Source organism: Drosophila navojoa, chromosome 5 (assembly GCF_054131105.1).
Source record: "Drosophila navojoa isolate 15081-1374.11 chromosome 5, UAZ_NAV_1.0, whole genome shotgun sequence".
NCBI lineage: Eukaryota > Metazoa > Arthropoda > Insecta > Diptera > Drosophilidae > Drosophila > Drosophila navojoa.
Genome location: NC_142893.1, coordinates 7,264,725 through 7,285,659, shown reverse-complemented (window position 1 = coordinate 7,285,659; position 20,935 = coordinate 7,264,725). Strand labels below are relative to the sequence as shown.

Below are 20,935 nucleotides of genomic sequence, written 5' to 3'. Positions count from 1 at the left end.
AAACGTGTCCTGTCTGCAATAATTTCCTCTTCACACAACTTGATAAAAACAAGCAAACAAATGATCGCCGCATAAATTAATATTTATAATATTATATATTTATAAATTTATAATATATATATATAAACACTTTGTGTGCTGCTGTATGTGTACAAAAAGAATATATATATATATAAAAACACCAAAGCCATAAACAGAAACAAAACGAAACAACAGAACAAAAACTTTCAGATTATGTTTTTATAATTAAAAATCCGTGCCCCTAATTAAATATTATGTAAAACTCAGCTTAGGTTCTAAGAAAATTCAATAATGACACATTTCAATTTTGTTGCAAAAACTCAGTTTTTATTAACAATTTTCAAAAAATATTTATGTCAATTTTTTATTATGTAATTGATATTTTTTTTTTATACACAATGTTTGCGACGTTGACTTGAACTTACCTGCTGCTAACACCCACACATATACACAAAAATATATAATTATATTTCAGTTATATAACTGAGATCATATCACAGAGTGTTTCTATTTTTAAGCCAACTTGCCACGCGTCCTACTCTTGGTCTCGAAGAGTCCACGTGCCACGCCAGCCGCTGCTTGGTCCGGATGCTGTGTCTTCATGTGCATATTCAGGCTGTGCTTATAGCGTGCCACATAGTGGCAATGCTGACACTTCTCCGTTGGCAGACGGCCGCACTCGAAGCGCAGGTGGCGCCACAGATTCTTCTTATACGTATAGGCCTTCTCGCAGCGCGGACAAATGTGCTGCGAGCTGGCCAGCTGCGGCGACTCGGCGGCAGCCAGCTGCAGCGTTGTGGCAATGTTGTTGAGCGATGTCACCGATTTCACAGACAGCGTCCAGCAGGTGTTCTCTACAACAGGATAACACAGAGAGAGAATAGGTTAAAAGAGAGTTGACAAAGATTTGCAATATTATCAAACAAATTATAAAAGGAAAACCAAAATACATTGGATAGAGACATGAAATTGATGATATGAGAGAGTTTTAGCTAAATAAGGCAATAGGAAAGAAAAATACATATTTATAAATATATGTTGATGCATATAGCGTACTACCGGGCAACCACTTGGCAGAGGCGATAGAGCAGAGCTATTATATATTCTTTTTTTGGTTTGGTGGCCACCATTACTGTAAAGCTAACAAAGTAAAACATACATACACACAAAATACATATATATATATAAAATTAATAAAAAAAATATATAATAAATTACTCAAAAAATAGAGCTAAAATCTAATCTAAGCTAAGCTTTAGATATACCAAACAAATAATAATAATAATAAATATGAAATTAATATTAATACTCTTACCCGCCTTCCAAAGCTCAGCTTAAAGTATACACTTAAAGAAATTGCATTAACAGCTGTTAAATGCACAACTATGTTAAAGAAAAATTTCAGTTCGAACTTAACATAGCTGCAGGTAGTACCGTCTACTATGCATATAACGGTAGCAATTGCTTAGCTCAACAATTGACCTGACTTTGAACTTAAATAATAATTGCAATTAAATAACAATAACTTAATCCAAGCACACACACACACGCACACACTTGACAGCAGCTGCACAGTTTGTTAACATCTGTAAAAATAAAAGAACATATTAGAAATTTTATTTAACATTTTTATAGCTCCTCCATGTTAACCCCCCATTAGCAAATAAATAAACAGTTTTTTTTGTTTCTTTTTTTTGGGGTTTCAACATTTCAATATCAATCTTTATTATGTTTTTTCATTTTGTGTTTTTTTTTTTTCTTTTATGTTTGTTTTTTTTTTTTCTTGTTACCTTCATGCATTAAATTCAAACATGTTGTGTATATAAACAATGCATATATAATGCCTTTTCTTTGTTCTTCAGTTTTTGCAAAAATAACAATGTTTTTGTTTTTCAATTTTTTGGTTTCTTTCACAAATTGTCTAAAAAAATCAAATAAAAACAGAATCTCAAATGTTGTTTACATATCTCTTCATTTTTGAGTTTACTATTATTAATTTTTACTTTAATGCTACTTTGTTGTTATTATTACAATTATTAATAATATTAATTCATTTTTTTTTCTGTTGTTTTTCATTTTTATTTTTTATTTAAGGTACTAACAATATCAGCTTCGTCAATGTAAGTTTTTCGCTTTTAATATAAATTTGTTTCATAATTTTTTTTTTGTTTCGCCTTTTCCGTGGTTTACGTTAACAATAAATATATGTATATATATTTATATAAACACTTTTTAATTTCTTTACGCTTTTCTGTTTCTTTTTTCTGTTTAATATTACGCTACAAAAAATAAACAACATTCGTTTTGTTACAATTATATATATATATATATATATATATATATATTATATATATATGTTTGTTGTTCCGTTATTGTTTTTATATATCTGCTCTTTTGGTTTGACTATATATTTTTCGATATATATATATATATATAATATACATATATATATTATTCATTATATGGCAATTTTGTTCCAAATACACTTTTACTAAAACTTGTTCTGGGGGTTTGTTCATTTATTTTATAAATTTACTTTTTGTTTTCTTTATGTATATGTCCTTGTATATATGTATGTATATATATGTATGTGTTGTTGTATATATATTTTTTGGTTGGTTTCTTTGGAGTATATTTTGTTCATTATTTTGTAACTTATGCTTTTGGGCTAACATTTTTATTTTATGGTTTTTAGACTATTTTATAAATATTAATTAACAATTAACAAGTTAAAACTTAGTTGTTAAATTAATGAACAAAAAATCAAAGACAACTATATAAATTTTGTTTCAGTATTTATATGTGTGTGTTGTGTCTATATCTTTATATATTAAAAACGATGCAACAAAAAATGTGAATGAAAAACAAAAAACATTTAATGTTTCTTATTTTTGCTGTTGTTTCTTACTTCATCAATTAGTCTAAGCTTTAACAGCGCAACAAAACAAAAAATTAATAGTAATAATTTAGCTAAATCAATGAACGTGCAACAAAAACCTTAGTTAATTAGTTTAACAAATTAGTTTAGTATAAGATAAATATAAATATATATATTTTCATATAAAATTTCAACTATTTATTCAATTTTTTTTTTGTTGACAATTTGTCTTGTTTTAAATTGTATTTTGTTTTGATTAGATTTTGTTTTTAGTTTTTTTAATTTAGTGTTTTTTTTTTTGGTACATTTGCAATTGACACGAATTTTCTGTTGGCACACAAGACAAATTGCAAATTGACAATAAAAGAAATAAAGAATTTTTTCATTGGGCTAATTTTAAATGAAATCAAAAAAACAAATTGACAATAAAGTTTATGAAAATTTGCATTGGTATTTGTATTTTGTTTTAGTATTTCTGTATATATATGCATGCTTAGTATATTGTTTAGTATTTGCATTAACTAAGTATTAACTTGTCTAGTTTCAATTCGAGCTTTTACTATTTTTCTTGTTATTTCTATTGCTGGGACTGGCTGATGTCGCAGCCGCGAGAAGCGTCAATGAAACTTCTTGCTTTGCTTCTATTTTCCAATTTTCTGTAACTGCTGCAGCATTGTGGCACTTGATAAAGTTAATTAACTTACTGCTGCGCTTCTCTCTCACTGCTTTCATTAATCCTAATTTAACTTCTCCTTTTTGCTTATGGCACGCTTTATTTTCGCTTCTTTCATGCTTCTCGCGGCCAATTCAACATCAGCCATAAATATTTTCTTTTCTTTTTGTTTTGTTTAATATCTGACTACAACAGAGTTATAACAAGCCAACTATTAAACAAATATTTTAAAAAATTAATAATGAAATCAAATTAGTTATGTATTAATGCTTGGACCTAACTAATACATATATATATGAATAATGTATACATATATATATATATATATATATATATATATATATATATAAGTGTTTTTAGTTGCACTTTAACTGCCTGCCTTAGTAAGTTTTGTTATACATGTATATATTTATCTTTTCAATTATCATATATGTATATTAATATGTATAATTTCAATAATTTATTACATTTAAATTGTTTTAATGGCACTCTTAGCGTTTTCATTTACTTGTTATATGTTTTATATATGTATATATATATATATATTTCTTCATCATCCATAGACTGCATTTTTTTTACCTATGTTCGGTATATGTTATTTCTTAATTATTTTAATTTTATTGTACTTGTTAAATACAATTTAGTTTTTTTATTTTTTATTTTAGATTGTACTAAAATTTTAACAAAATAGACCAATAAAACTAAAGAGTTCTATGTGTTGGAGGGGGAGGCGGGTTTTTGACAAAAATATATATGTATAGTTATGCACATACACATATATATAATGTTCATGAGTATATGTATATGTATATATGTTTGATCTCATCTCGCTTCTATTTCTCAACTGGGGGCAGCATTGAATTCTAATTTCATTTGGTTACGACTGAGTGAAATTTCTCTCTATATATATATGTATATCTGCTTTCTAGATCTCTTTTTGTTTGGAGTTTTCCAGTTGTATAATGGCACACATGTTCTGCACACAAATCCAATGCTGCCACACACACATACACACTTCCACACACTCCTAAAACATAAGTTACAAAAACAATTTTTGTAATAACATTTTTCTTTTGCAACAACAGACAACAAATTTGCTAACATAGCATTTTCTTTTTAATAGATGTGTTTAATTTCTTCTTGAAATATGTGTGTGTATGTGTGTGCATATAAACTGTTCTGTGAACCAACAAATCGTTTGGCCTCTATGCAACTTTAGTTATATATAAACTAACTAAAAACAAAATATCTCATTTTAACTAGCTGCAACATATATATATATATATATAATATATAATTCAACACAACATTTTGATATACCCTTGCAGCTATTGGGATGAGTGGTATTAACTAAGCATGAGAGTCTTTTGGCTTTGTAATTATTGAGTTGGATAAAAACGGATAGTTACGGATATGGAACTATAGCTGCCTCAGTTTGATATCGATAGATTATACATTTATATCATTTGCAAGGGTATTTTTTAGTTCGGCTAGCCGAATAAGCTTCTGTTACTTTTTTACTTTGTTTTATAACAAACATTCACATTTTGTTCTTTTAACATATACAATACGCATGTGTGAGTGCATATAACATATATATACACATATATATGTATATATATGTGTCTATAACAATATATATATATAACGATAAACGTATATAACATAACATACATATATATGTTTTTATTTTGTTTTGTTTGTTTGTAATTGATTTAGTTCTCGGCTTAGTTGTTCTTGTTGTTGGCTTTTAGCTTCTTTCAAATATGCAATTAATTATAATTTGTTGTTTATATAATTGTTTGTTTTACACTGCTTGGTTTTTTGATTCAATAACATATTATAAATATATATCGATATATATTTGGCAACAAATAAACACAGTACGTTTTTGTTATATGTATTTTCGCTTTCAGTGTTCCTCATTATTTTTTCTGTATGTATATATATAATGCAATTGTTTCTATAGGTTTACTGTTATTATTATTATTTTATATTATTTACTTTCTTTGTTAATTTCACTATTTCTTTTTTTTTTCTTCATTTTTTTGTTTTGTTTTCTCTTTGCACTTTCGACTAAAATTACGTAGTTTTGGTTAGTTTGACTAAAATGTTGTTGCTCTTAGCTTCCTTGCGTCTCTTCTTCTTCGGCTACATCCTCTTTCTATTCCTTCTTTCCTGTTCTTCTATAAATCGTGTGTGTGCTTTGTTACGGCCTCTCAATACAATTTCTTTTAGCTAGCTCTGCTTCTTCTTCATTATATATATTTTTTTTGTTCGTAATTTTTTACGAATTTTTTCGTTTTTTTTTCTTCAATTTTACTAAAATTCTATAAAATGTTGCACTGACTGCATCTATACATATGTATATATGTATGTATATATATATATTTCTTGTCTAGCATTTTTTCATTTAAATATTTTATAATAGCTACGCTTTGTTTGTTTTTCTTTTTTTACTTCTGTTACTTTTTAATTTTTGTTAATTTTAACTAATTCTGGGTTTTAATGCTCAGTTGTCAACAATAATAATTCTCAACTTGTTCTTGTTCATATTACATACATATATATATCATAATATGTAATTTGTATATAATCGATATATATATATATATACATATATATCTATTCATGTATATGGGCTTAACATTTTTTCCTTTTTTGTTTTTTGTTTTTTCTTTATAAATGATGTGGCATCCAATAAATTCGTTTTGTTGTTGTTATTTGTAATTGTTCTTGGTTTAGCTACTTGTTCTCTCTATATATATATATATATATGTGGTATATGTATGTATGTATATATATATTTAATTGCTTTCTTCGACTGTTTCTTGTTATTTTGAGTGTGTGAGTGTGTTATTGTTGTTTGTTATTGTTGTTGTTTCTGTTGCTTTGTTGTTTTTGGTAGTTACAATTTTTGTAAGTTATTATAATTATTATTTTTACTTCTTTTTTTTTTTTTGCTGTTTAAATTTTCCGGTTTTTTGTTTTTGTTTGGTTTTGTTCAACAAAATGTTGCACTTTGCCTATGCGGATAACGCTTATTCTATTTGATTTTAAAGAAAACATTATCTCATAAGTAATATTTGACACAGACACCGGACTCAAGGTGCCTCTTTAGGTGGGAGCTTTGTGAAAATGCTTTGCCGCACATCAGACAGCGAAATTTTTTCTGTCCACCACATTCATATCTATAGAGAAAGATTTTGTATACATAGATATATTTTAGTTTAAACTGAACACAACAGACAGACGACTAGACAGACGTATTTATCTACATACGTATAGAATTTCATATACAATTTATTATAAACTCACCTGATATGTCGTTGCAATGAGCTGGCATCCTTGTAGCTCTTCAGGCAATTAAATCTGGGGCACTGATAGCGTCCATCGGGATTTATGAATTTGAATAAATCCGAAAACTTTAGCTCGTACCAATAGTCACGGATCAGTGATTGGGCCGTCGAGCCAGTTGGAGGCGGTGTTTGGCTGGAGTTGGAGGCGTAGCTGCTGGGCGCTACAATAATATATAAAATGCAAACATTTTTAATATTTTTAAGACACAAGAAACAAAATTCATACAAAAAAAAATATAGCAAAAAAAATTTGAACAAAATTTAGAAATTCCTCTTAAGCTTAAACAGCTAGACAAAAGACATATATATATATTTATTTGTTTTATACTTTTTAAATAAAAAAAAAAAAAAAAAAAGTAACAAGATTTTGTATTTTCTTTTTCAAGTTAAAATTTTAGAGCAATTTCCTTTCCTTCTTTTTTGTATTTTTGCAGTTAAAAGTGTTGAAAATTAAAAAAAAAAAAAAAAAATTATAGTTATATTATTAATATTATTAATTATAAGAATAATAAGAAAAATGTGATATTTACAGTTAGTGTGTAGTATGCAACAGTTTTGTGTGTTCATTTTGCTTGTTGGCTGATTGATTGATTGTTGGTTTTTTTTTTTTTTTTTTTTTTTTTTGATGAAGCTGATGCAGAGAGAGCAGTTGCAGTGGTTGATGATTTAGGCAGCTTGATTACAATCTATCTATATATACATATACATGTCGGATATATATGTATATAGAGGAGGCGATAACTTGCGATACTTGAAATGAGGCGCTGAGTGAATGATGATGCATAATTCTGAACTTTTTTAAAATTTTTTTCTTGTTTGTTTTTTTTTTATGGCAGCTGCAATGAAACAGGTTTAGTAGTTGGCAAAAAATAATAATTTTAAGATAAGAAACAAAAAATATATAAATAATAAAAAATAAATAAATAAATATTAAAAAAAATAAATAAATATTAAAAAATAAATAAAAAAATTAGCTAAATAATAAAAAAAAATTACTAAATTTAAAAAAATTAACATATATTAATTTCTAAACAAATCCTAAAAAAAATACTTATAAAATATCGTCTTAAATAATTTAAATAATTTTTATAAAATAAATAATTTTATTATTTAAATAATAAACTATTTTAATAATAAATAATTTTGAAAAACATAATTATTTTAACAAAATTATTAAATGAAATATAAATTATATATTAAAAATTAACTAATTTAAGAATAATTTATATAATCAAACTTAAAACACAAATGCAACCCACTTAATTTTTAACTTTAAAAATTAATTTAATAAAAATATTACTTTGTATAGTAAATAACAGTTTAAACAGTTTCTTTTTAAATTTATTCAGTTACATACAAAAATAGCAATATTTATATATATATATGTATATATAGGTTATATATATATATAAAAAATATCTTAATTATGCTCTTTGACAATGTGTATAAAAATAGTTGATTTGGTTTTTCGTAATAGCATAAAGTTAATATAAAAATACAAATGTTGTTGTGTAAGTGTGTGTGTGTGTGTAAAAAGTAATTCAATTGGACATTTTAGAAGTTAATATTTGTAATGAATATGTTTGATATGAATATATGAAATGAATGTGAAATGAAATGGAGACATTCAAAACTTGCTCTCATTATATAGGAGACCTGCAAATCATTTAAACATCATTTAAAACATAATTTTAGCAGTTACAATATTTTAAAGTATTTTCATATCATTTGGTACATGTACATCACTCGAAACATTCCATTTTTACAAAGATCTTCCCCTTACAACTGAAAACTGTATGGCATAAAATAGTTAAACTAAGCGTGATTGAATAACGGTTTCTATTGACCAAGTACACAAACTGAGCAATAAGTGGATCACACAAGTTTCAGTTGGCATACCAAAAACTTATATCATAGATTTATTTGCCAGCTTTAACTTGGCCAGCTCTATGTGCTAGGCTAGGGTTTTTGTTTTTTTCTTTGGCTGATTATCTTTTCTTGTAAATACATTTATATATATTTGAACTATTTGCTGTTAGTAATTGTTGTCGGTTTCTATAAATTGTACTGTTGGTTGCATTCATTTGTATATTTGTTTCTGAGATCGCTTTGTTTTAGTTTTCGTTTTGCTTTTTGATAGTTATATGATCATAAAAAATATATGTATATATTTATAAAAGTATTTCTATGCTAGCAAGGAACTTACATTTTACAGCTCTCCAACTAAGCTATGTATAATATATATATAAATATTTTCTTTTTCTTTTTTTTTTTTTTTTAGTATAATACTTTTAAATTTTTTTCGTTTGGCGTTGCCTTTGCTTAACTACGTTTATGAAACATGACTTGATTTGGGCTTTAAAAATAATTTTTTCTTTTTTTTTTGTTGCTTAGGAATGCGACGTTACGAAATTGCCTCTTAGGAGCAACCCTCACTTCTCCTATTGTTTAAAAACCTGTCACTACTCTCAGTAGTCTAGTAAAATATTTATAACTTTTTGCTTTTTAGTTTTGACTTAGTTTCGGTTACATTTATCTTTGAACTTTTGGCTTAAAATGCTAATAAAATATATATCGATTTAAATTAAACTTAAATTTTTAAATAATTTTTTGTTTTTCATTTTTTTTTTTTTTTTCAACTTAAAACTAACGTTAAGATCAAAGTTAAAGTTTCAATTTTTGGCTTTTGGGACTTTACAACGCACAAAACTTTACTGCACAATGGAAACTAATTCAAATAAACATTGTTGTTTTTTTTCTTATTTTTGTCGCATAAAGTTTACATAAATTATAAAAATTTATGTAAAATGTGGTTGAAGCGACCTTTTTGGCATGCAAATCTGACACCACAAAGTGAAAGTTTAAATATGCAAAAATACGCTAAACAAATATACTTAAAAGGGGAGCCAGAGAGACTGAGAGAGAGAGAGGATAGCAAATGTTGTTATCAAGTGCGATTATTTTTGTTAGATAGAAACAATTTGTGCGTTGCGCTGCCCGGTTCTTAAAAATATATAGTTGACAACTTAAAGAGATCAAATAAAGATCTATTTCTTTGGAATACTCTTGCAGCAGGTTAAAATTCTGATACTCAGTTCTACTACAGCAACAGCTTTAAATGATATAGTGATATAAAATGAGCTCTTGAGAACTTTTAGAAAGAAACTGAAGAGAGAGCAACTAAGCTCTCACCTGAATGAATATATCTCCTAAGAGTTTTCACATCTAAATTCAGTGAAATTTCAATTTTATGTGGAACATGTATACATAAAATCAGACAACAGTTGAAATTTATGGCACTCTTCGATTAGAATTCTATTTAAATGAGTTTCAGCCCACGGACTTCTAGTAATATATTGAAGTCGGCTAACATGGAAGCTGATTAGGGATCATAAATATTACCAGAAAACTCTATAACCGATGCTTATAAATCATATAAGAAAAATTTAATCTTTTACTTGGAATATGTCCTATCATTTTGGATTCTTCTATAAAGTTTACGAAGCCTTTTTATAACTTGAAAAAAAACTTTACAAGAACTATGGTATATCAAAGTTGTATCTCAGCCTAACTGCAAGAGTATTTCAAGCCTCGGTCAGCCGAAGCTTAGCCGTTCTTCCTCTGCTTCTGTTTTGTTTTCCAGCCTTTTTTATGCCGTTTCCCATTTGGTTTGTATGCTGGCTGCTTGCATTTGAAATGCCAACGGCAGGAATTCCTTTTTCATTTTGGCAAAATGGGTTTTAATGTGCTTGGTTAGGTTGTCGCTGCGCTTGGCCGCATAGTTGCAGCTGGGGCACTGAAAGATCGGACGCTCTGTGGTAAATCGGCACTCGAAGCGACGATGCCGACTCAAGCTCTTGCGTGTCTTGTAGGATTTGCCGCACTGATCGCACGCGTGCTGATACCAGGTGAGTACGAAATCTGTAAGAAATGCGTTTGTTTTTTTGTTTTCGACCCATACACACAATACGCGACAGAGAAAGCGAGTGTGCCAGAGTAAAGGAAGAGAGAAAGAGAAAGAGAGAGAGAGAGAACAGCACACAACAACACAAATGAGTGAATGAAGCGGTGAAGCGCGCGAATGTGTGTGTGTGTGTGTGTGTGTGTGTAAATGTTGTTGATGAATTTGATTTGTTGTTGATATTTGTTGGGTGTTAAATATAATACTAGAGATATAGATATATGATATGATATATAATTCTTCTTTTTTTAGTTCTTTAGTTTGGCTGATGACTGAATTCTAAAACTGATTTTGGTTTTTGTTTTTGAGCAAGTCAAACTACATGAAAGTCAACATAAAACTTAAGGCATAAAATTATAAATAATTTTTATATACATACATATAGGCATTCCATGTAATTAGAAAGAACTAAAAGACACATAAAGCTTAAAAATATTTGACGGGTAAAATAATAAAATATATAAATATAAAAAAATATTGAAAGATAAAACACACATTTGTCTTATAAGCTAAATAACATCAGGCACGCCCACAGATATATATGATAAGAAAACCCACATATAGAGCATAGAATAAAACACAAACAGCGCCAGCTCTGAGCAGAAACTGGCAGCCGTCTGTCAAGAGAGGCTGCATAAGAAAAAACATCGAATGTTAAATAATTTATTATTATTATTATTATTATAATATTTTTGAAAGACACAAATACAATAGAGATATTTATATATAGAAAGATGTATAGATAAATATATTAAAGAGTAAATTTTTATTGTGTGAGTAGCGCAAGGACAAAACACAAAAGCATAAGATATCACACACACACACGCACACACACATACATAAACCAGTTGTGAATTACAGTTATCAATATGCATTTCATGTAGCATACAAACAGGCGCTATATGCATGCTATATAGATAGATAATTAAATATATCTGTAACTGTATGTGTGTGTGTCGGTGTATGTGTGTGTAATATCATAGATATGTGCAGCTAGAACAAATAGAACCCATTTATATATATATACGTAAATATATATAGAGAGAGAATTTCCAGAAATAGACGCAGACAGCATAGATCATATATATATATAGTATATATGTATAATATATCTATATGCAAGTGACAGACTTTTGATATTGTGATGTTGTACGTGGTTACGCATACAGTTACTGGACTGATACTGATAGTTGGGGAGTACTGGGTGGCACTGGGTTATAGATAGACTCCTAGAACTGCACAGCCACAGTACCGCGAGTAGTAGTAGGTAGTAGTAGTAGGTAGAGTAGAAGAGTTTATCTAAAAGAAATTTAGTAATAAAAATAGGTTAGTGAAATTCTCTGTACAACAAATTTGTATGCGCTTACGCAACAAAAACAAAGCGAACAAAATAAGCCAAAAAAAATATTTGTTGGGGATATAAATTGGGTGGGAGAGCGGTGTGTAGAGTCGCAGGTGTGGATCACACGTAAGGCCAGCTAAAAAAAAAGTTTAGATAAATGCTTAAAAAAAAAAAAAAACTTTTCCAGCAACAAATTATGTTTTCTTGTTTTTGTTTCTTTTTTTGTTTTTAGTTTTATTCAATTAATAATATAAATTTTTGTTTGGTTTTTGAGGTTTGTGTTTTTTGTTTTTTTGTGATCCAATATATATATAGTTAAATATATATATTGTTTTAAAACTAATTTAAATAATTCACATACACGTCTAAAATTATACTTAAACATTTAGGTATACAATTTTTGTTTGTTTTTTTTTTTTTTTTTTTGGAATAAGTGCTTAAATTAAACCTACACAATATTCTTTAATGCAGTTTTTAGTTTTGGAGTTTTCTTGTTTTTGGAATTAGCTGAGTATTTTCGCATTTCTCACTTGTCTTTTGAGTATTTCTTCTTCCTCCTCGGGTTGCTCATCAAAAACCTAATTTTGATTACAATGGCATCGTTTCATCACTTATACAAAAATTTCTTAAATTTTCTTAAAATTCTAACAAAAATGTGTGGATCTCTGGTTTGGGGACTTAGGCAATAGAAATTCGTGACGGTTTTGAGTTTGACATAAATAGTTGATATTCTTCTTCTTCTGCTTCATCTAGTTGTTTTAGGATAAGTAGTACCGCAAAGTAACATTGTAATACAGTTATTTTCTTTCTTTTCTTTTTTAAGACACGTTTCGCTGACTAAGGAAAGCACGCAAATAAAAAAATTTTAAACATTTTTTAAAAAAATTTAAATATAAATAAAAGTTACATAAAATTAAAAATTTAAGCGCTGGAATGTCTAGTTTTGAGATTCAAGATTCGATACATGGAATATATTAATCATATGTGACTCGTTTAAACATACAAAAATGAGAGACAAATTAAAATTACGAAACTTAAGTAGAATATATAAGACTTGGCTTTTTCTTCATCTTCTCTTTGTTGTAATAATAAATATAAATAGATATTTTTTTTGGTTTTGTTTTTTGTTTTCTTTTTCGTTGTTAAGCAAAAATATATAGATACTTTGGTTTACACTTTTAGGCATTGAGAAAATGAAACAAAACTCGTTCAGTTATTGTTGTATGCAAATGGCATGGTATTCATCAATCGCTCCTTGAGCAATGAATTCGATATGATCTGCAGGCCGAGCTTCATGTTCCACTCCTCGTCGAGCAGATGATGCGGCTGCGCCTTGCCTGGTGTCACTGGCTCCGCCTTGATGCCCAGCTCAGCGGCAGCAGCCAACTCATCAATGGCTCCAACCGTTGCCGTTGCCTTCTCGCCATTGTTATTGACAGCTGCTGCTGCGGCTGCGGCTGCGGCTGCTGCGGCGGCTGCTGCAGCTGCTGCTGCCTGCTCCTCGACAACTGCAGCTGCTGCTGAAATAGCTGTAATTGCGCCCGTCAACCCGTACGTGGGTATGGGCATCATGTGTGGCGGCAGTGGGCTGGTGCAACGCGAATTGCCACCACCACCCACACTGGCGCCTCCATTCAGGTTCTCATCACGTTCGTAGTGCTCCTTGCGCAACGACAGATTCTCCGGTATGGGACTCTCGCAGCCATTGTGCGAACCAGCGCTGCCCACGCTGGCGCTGTCGCTGTGCACAACTCCGCCACCGATTCCAGCACTACCACTACCGCCACCACCACCACCACCGGCACCGCCACCTGCACCGCCGCCCATGCCAGCCACACTGGCCATCACAGCGGCGCTCAGTTTGATGTCCAAATTGTTGACACTGCGCGGACTGCTCGTCCTGGAGCCGCTGCCCGTCGTCTGCTGTGCAATGGCCGGCGGTATGCCATGCTTGGAGACCAAATGCCGCACCATATGATATTTACGCCGGAAACGAGAGCTGCAGAATTCACAATTGAAGCGCGGCGGTATGCCGATGCATTCGTCGCGCATGTGCCGCTGCAGGTGACGCTTGCGCAGGTAACTCTTGCCACAGACAGCGCAGGGGAAACGCTCGTGTGGATCGCCGCCACCGCCGCCGCCAGAGATGTCCACGTCGCTGCCAAAGACGCTGTGATTAAATTCATACTTGCAGTCTATGCTCTGGCCAACTGAATGATGATCGACGGATTGATCGATCGATGGATTTGCTGAATGTGTGTTGTGCTGATCTGTGGTTGTTTCGTTTGTTGTTTGTGCATTTGTTTTTAGTTGTTATTAATTTTTAGTTTTTAATTTGTAATTTTTTTTTTTTTAGTTTTTTTTTGTGGTGTTGATTTGATCGTGTTGCATGTAGATTATGATGTGATGGATTTGTGAATTGGTTTCGGGTATTTCGTATATTTTTAGTTTAGTTTGATTTGTTTTTGGTTTGTGTTTTATGAAATGAAAATGAAAAGAAAAATAAAAAATATTGTGTGAAAAATCATAAAACGCAAATCCCTTAAATGGTAGATACTCTTTCATTGCATTTGCTTTTATGTTGTGTGTTTCTGTTGTCCGTAGATGGATGATTAAACTAAACTTAAACTAAACTTAAATTTTGTGTGTTTGTTTCGATTTTCGTTTTTAACTGTTTTTGTAAGTTGAAATTGACTAAAAACTAAAACTAAATAAATACCAAAATAAATGACAAATTTTCTAAACAAACAATACAATACAAATTTTTGTTAACTACTTTTCGAATTGGAGCTACGACAAATTTTTAAAACAAATACAAAGTTCTTTTTATACAAAAATAAATTCAAATTTTACAAACAAAACAAAAGCAATTAATTTACTTAAACATTAGAAAAAATAATTTTTGTTTCGTTTAACTAAGAAATACTTTTACAAAAAGAAATCTAACAAAATTTACTTAATAAAATTATAATATAAAATTTGTGTTAAGAAATATGAAACATAGGATATATATAAATTTAAATTAATGTTTTTTTATTGTTTTGGTGTCTTTTTTAATTTTTAAATTTAATTTATCCACAATGAGCTGCTGCAAATTTTGTAGATTTTCTCAAGGATAGATTTCATTAACATTAGATATTTAAGAATTAACAACAAAAACCCAAGTTTCGTTTCAATAAATAGTTGTACACATATATTTAACTTCTTTTCAGTATTTTAGCTTAGCTAGAGAGCAGTTTAACAACATTAAAGGACATTTTCATTTCGCTTTTTATGTACAATTCGAGGATGGTTGGGGGGAAGTTTTAAGGTCAATATGGGTGTGGAGGGGTGACGTTTGATCAACAATGGAAGCGTTTCTATGATTTCTTTAGCTGATGTATGCCATGTTTCTGACGCAAATGCAACTTTAGATCGTAGCGCCAGCTGCAGCTAAAATTACAAAATTCACAATGAAATTGCACGCTCGAAGATTTCTTCAAATTGTTGCTGCTGCTGCTGCTGCTGCTGCTAGTGCCGGCAGCGACAACTGCTCCTGCTCCAACTCCTACTCCTACTCCACCTATTGCTCCTGCTGCTGCAACTCTCAACTGACTGTTGTTGCTATTGTTGTTGCTGCTGCTGCTGCTGCGCATCGGTTTACTGCTTACTACTGCTGCTGCTGCCGCTGCAGCTGCTGCTGTTGGCAGCAACATGCTCGAATTTAATAAATTGGCCAATTGAAATGAGGCAGCAGCCGCTGACATTTGACAGCCGCTGCAATTGCTCGCCTTGCAGTGTTGCTGCAGCTTGTTGCTGTTGCTACTATTATTATTGTTGTTGTTGTTGGCAATTGTTGCGCTATTGCTGCAGTTGTTATTGTTGCTGTTGCTGTTGCCGCCGCATTTGTACATTCTGCGTATCGTTACCTCCGGCTCAAAAACTTCAGTCACACTTATTGCTTGGCAATTGCTGTTGTTGCTGCTGCTGCTGTCGGCAATTGTTGCTGCTGGCGTCTTTGTTATTGCTGCTGCTGCTACTGGAGTTGCTGTTGTTGTTGTCTTGTTGGTGGCAGCCGCTGCTACAACAGCCGTCGCAAAATTACAGTAAAGCGTCCTTAAATCTGTAAAAAGTTTTGGATTGGGTGGTTTTTTGGGCTCAAAAATAGTTTCGTCTTTGTTTTTTTTGTTTTTTGTTTTTGCGCTGAGTTTTCTTTACGATTTTTCATGTGAAAGTAGTGTGTGTGGATGGGTGGGTGTGTATGTGTGTGTTGGTGTATTTTATTTTCATATAATTTACAGCTACTTAAATGTCTAATGATTAGGCGCAACTCTCACACTTTAAGATTAGAGTTAATTAAGGAGCAGAAATTAATTATATATTAAACTTATTAAAAAAAAATAAATAATAAGGTAAACAAAATGCACACCGCGCCACGACCGCCACTCATAAGAGAGATAAAAACAAATAGTTACATTAAATTCGTATTCATTAAGGGATTTTTTCTGCTTTTCTTTGATTTCATTATTATTCTCTCATTCGCTTTTTTCACACATACAAATTAATGTAAGAAATATATATATATATAGGTAAAACTTAACTTAATTACACAAACTTCGGCACCAAAATTTTACATAAATCTTTTTAGGTATTTTTATAAATTAAATGTTATTTACCAAGAGTTTTGAAGACGAAAAAAAATTATTGGGAATAAAAACAAATTAAATATTCGTTTTTGTTTTCTTTGGGTAAATTTTGTGTGAGTGTGTGAGAGAGATGTGGGTGTGTTTGTGTGGGTGTGTATGTGTGTGTGTTGTGAAACATGCAGTTGATAATTGAAAAACACATTTTGTGGCTTCTGTATATAAAAAATTTCATTTATTATTATTTATATATATATACTGTTTTTTTTTTTTTCATTGTTATTTTTAGTTTTTTTAGTCACTTAATTTGTTGGATTTTTTTTTTTCTTTATGCTACATTTTAATTAAAAAATAACTTTTAGTTCAACTTGAATTTTGATTTTCGTTGCTGGAAATAAATGTTTTTCATTCAATTTTTGATTTTTACGTAAAAATGTTTATAAACAGACTCAAAACGTTTCCTTTTGTTGTAGAAAATGCAAATACCGTGTGCATAAAGCAATTCGCCCGCCCAGGTCAAAGGTCAACGGCTTAAGGGCCGCTGCACCTCGCCAACGGCTCCTCCCGCCCAGCTCCCACATATCTTTGGTTAATTTGATTAGTAAAGTTCAAGAGTTGCGCGTCTTTTACTTGGCAATTGCAACACCCCCAGGCCTTGGGCCCCGCCCCCTAGCCCAGCCTCAACAATTCAGCGTTGCCGCATCGCTGCTGCTGCCCGATGATTTGCTGCTGGCTTTGGCCACTGCCGCTGCGGCAGCTAGCACATGCAACTGTTGCTGCTGTTGCAATTGCTTTTGCAGCTGCTGCAAGGCCTGCTGATGCAACTGTTGCTGATAATAGCCGTCCATTTGTGGCGGCTGCTGCTGCTGTTGCTGTTGCTCGTCGGCTGTTAGACCGCCGCCCTGTTCGTGTTCATTATTATCCTCATCATCATCATCATCGACTATAAACGTTTGTGGCTGTCGCAGTTGTTGCTGCTGATGCTGCGACTCCTCGGCCAATTCATCTAGGCCATCATCCAACATATCCAAGTCAACAATATCCTCGCTAGCTAACGACTGCGCAGTCGGCTGCGCTGCCTTGGCCGCAGCAGCACGCTGCTGGCGCTTAAAAAGCGAACGCATCGCAATCTCTGGATGCTTTTTACGCACATGCTGCCTCAAGTGATCCGCACGCTTGGTGCGATGACCGCATACCGAGCAGACCATCGACTTGCCCTTGCCACACTCCTGCCGCAGGTGGCGACGCAGTGTGCCGTGCCGTCTATAGGTGCGATAACATTGCGGGCAGGTAAAACTCTCCTCAAGCGGATTGGCTGCCAGCGCCGCCGTTGCGGCAGCAGCAGCAGCAGCAGCAGCGGCAACACCTGAGCTCAGCATTGACTGAAAATTATCAAATTGAGGCGCTTGAAAGTGATGCAAAGGTGTGGCTGATGCCGATGATGTTGTTGTTGTTGTTGTTGCTGCTGCTGCTGCTGGAGTTGTTGTTGTTGTTGATCCTTGATAAGATAAATGCATATCGCAGCTGTCGTCCTGTTTGTAGCTGCTATTGCTGCTGTCTTGGTGTTGTTGTTGCAGTTGTTGTTGTTGTTGTTGATAGCCTGAAATTTGTTTTTGTTTTGTTTGTTTGGGTTGATATATCTCATAATTTGAAATAAATTGTAATTTTCATAATTGCATTGGCTCAGAGTACGTTAATAATTCTTTTAAAGGGCTTTTGTCATGCTTTTGTTTTTGTTTTTTTTTTTTTATTAATTATTTTTATTAAATTTTTAGTGTAAACGTTCCGCAGTTTCATCAAGGCACAAAACAAGCAATGATTAGTTGTTATCAAAATGCCATTATCAATTAAAAAATTTCATGATAAGCATTATTTTGGAAATTTTGTTAAAATGATTTTTTGTTGCAATTAATTTGGTTTCTTTTGTTTTTGGTTTTTAATTGAAATTAATAAATTAATGCTTTTTGTTGGGTTTACGCGTAGGTTTTTTTTTTTTTTTTTCAAACAAAAACAAATTTCAAACAGGCAAAATTAATTTTAATTGTAAAATGCACTGCAGCAGCGCGCGCACAGGTGGTTAATTAAAGTAATTTGAAAAACAATAAATAATGTTAAAAATAAGGAGAACAGAAGGCAGAAGAACAGAGCAGTAGATAAGTAGAGAGAGAGTGGAGTAGATAGAGCTGCACATTTCAGTAGTTGGGACAAAGAGAGTGAGGGAGGCGCATATTGCTCAAGTCTCTCGCTAAATCCCAATTGTTAAAGAGCGTAAAAGTTCAATTATGCAAGAGAGAGCGAAAGAGAGAGCGCGCGCGCTTGGTTTTAGTGAAGTTTTTAAATGAGATGAGTATATGCATGTATGTGTGTGTGTGTATATGTGGGAGCGAATGTGAGTGTGAGTGTGAGTGCAGGACGAGCTTACGGGCAGGCAGAAATTTTAGGAGACACACAAACGACGACAACACACACGCACACACACACATTCACACACCCACACATATACGTTAGGCAGGCACGAGCATTAAACAAATTTGGCTTTCTTTTCCTATTGGTTGATTGGGACTTTTTTGGCACTGTACGTCTGTCTCTGTCCGACTGTCTGGCAATGGTTTAAGTATAGGTATAGGTATAGGCATAGGTATATGTGTATAGGTATAGGTGTATGTATGCAATCAATGAAATCCTTGAAAACAAACACACTGACAACTAAATTGACGCTCTTTAATCAATTCGATTCATTAAAAATACTCTTAGTTAAAAATTAATCTACTCGGTAAGAGATCGAGAGATTTGTTGAGATCCTAATACAAATATTTGGTAATATGCTTCTTAACCTTGCAATGGCGATTCAATGAATCTTTGCGCTTGAAGCCCGCATCACAAACCGAACAACGAAAATTCTCCAACTGGCCGCACTCGAACTCAATGTGACGCTTCAGCGCCGACAAACGGGTATATGCGTTCGGGCATTGCGGACACTGCAATTTCCCATCGTCCCGTAGTTCGGCATTGCGCGCCAGCGTCGCTGCCGAGCTGCTGCGCTCCAATAGAGGCGGTTGCGGTATTGCCGGCTCCATCAGTTTTTTAGCCGCAGCCGCTGCAGCTGCTGCACTACTATTTCTCCTCTTACGTGTTCTCTCTCTCTTGCCGCGTCGCAGCGTTTGCCCCGATGCACGGGTCGTCATTGGCGGCGGCGGCGGCAGCAGCGACGGCGACGGCGACTGCGGCGGCGGTAGCAGCAATGCAGCTGGCTCTAGCAGCAACGGTATTTCGGGCTCATAGTAAAACGAAGAGGATTGATTTAAGCTCAATTCGAGCAGACCTGCAACGAGATGTTTGGCAAGAGCGAGAGAGAGTGGGAGATAGAGAGAGAGAGAGCAAGGTAAAACTACGTAATTGTTGTTGTGCGCCTGCACGACGACAGACAACTTTGCATAAAAAATTTCAAAGGCAAGCAGAAGGCAGTGAATATTACTAAGACAACTGTGCATTCTCTCCTCTCTGAACTTACTAAACTTCCTATCGTTACTATATACAGCTGTGATCATAAAAATAGTAGTGCTACTGCTATAGTAGTTGGTAAAATAAATTCTACAGATTAACTGAAAATAAACTTTTTAATTTATGTTAATTATTTTCAAAATACTGATTTTTTTTTTTTCAACATTTGGTCTCACTACTATTTTAATGACCGCAACTACATATAGTCGTCCTGCTTATGCACACATGCATTACACTCTCTCTGCATCTAGGCTACTCTCTACTCCTATTTCTACTTCTATCCTCTGCCTGTTCGCACACACACACAAACAGACATTCACACACACATACAAAATTGAACGAAACAATGTCTCTCTGTCTGCTGCTTTATTAGCACATTTTTGATTTTCATCGTAATTTACATAGAAAAACAAACAAACAAATTTTATATGTGTACACACTGTGCTTAGGCTAAGCTCTCCGTCTCCTCGCTCTTAAAGTCTCTCTTGGACATGCCCTTGTGCACGTAATAGTAGTGATCTTGCAGCTTGAAATTATAGTGAAAGCCGCGTCCGCACATGCGACAGACATATTTCTTC

The 20,935-nt window shown here is 32.5% G+C and overlaps 1 protein-coding gene across 11 annotated transcripts in view; it reads right to left on the bottom strand.

The window, feature by feature from the left end:
• The window catches only part of lola (longitudinals lacking), a 73,310-nt gene that overhangs the window by 31,777 nt on the left and 20,598 nt on the right, over positions 1–20,935 (bottom strand). Inside the window, exons 6-7 of one of the 11 annotated variants that reach the window (XM_030383710.2) lie at positions 6,891–7,092; positions 2,930–6,763 (exon numbers count right to left, since the gene is read on the bottom strand). The exons of 7 other annotated variants lie outside the window; for them this stretch is intronic. In XM_030383710.2, coding sequence (XP_030239570.1) covers positions 6,646–6,763; positions 6,891–7,092 — 320 coding nt within the window. In that variant the 3' untranslated portion in view covers positions 2,930–6,645. Of the gene's footprint in view, positions 1–2,929; positions 6,764–6,890; positions 7,093–9,039; positions 10,853–12,705; positions 14,505–18,613; positions 20,179–20,935 lie in introns of those variants that run through there. 3 more of the 11 variants (XM_018103788.2, XM_018103777.3, XM_018103781.2) reach the window with 3 other exon arrangements.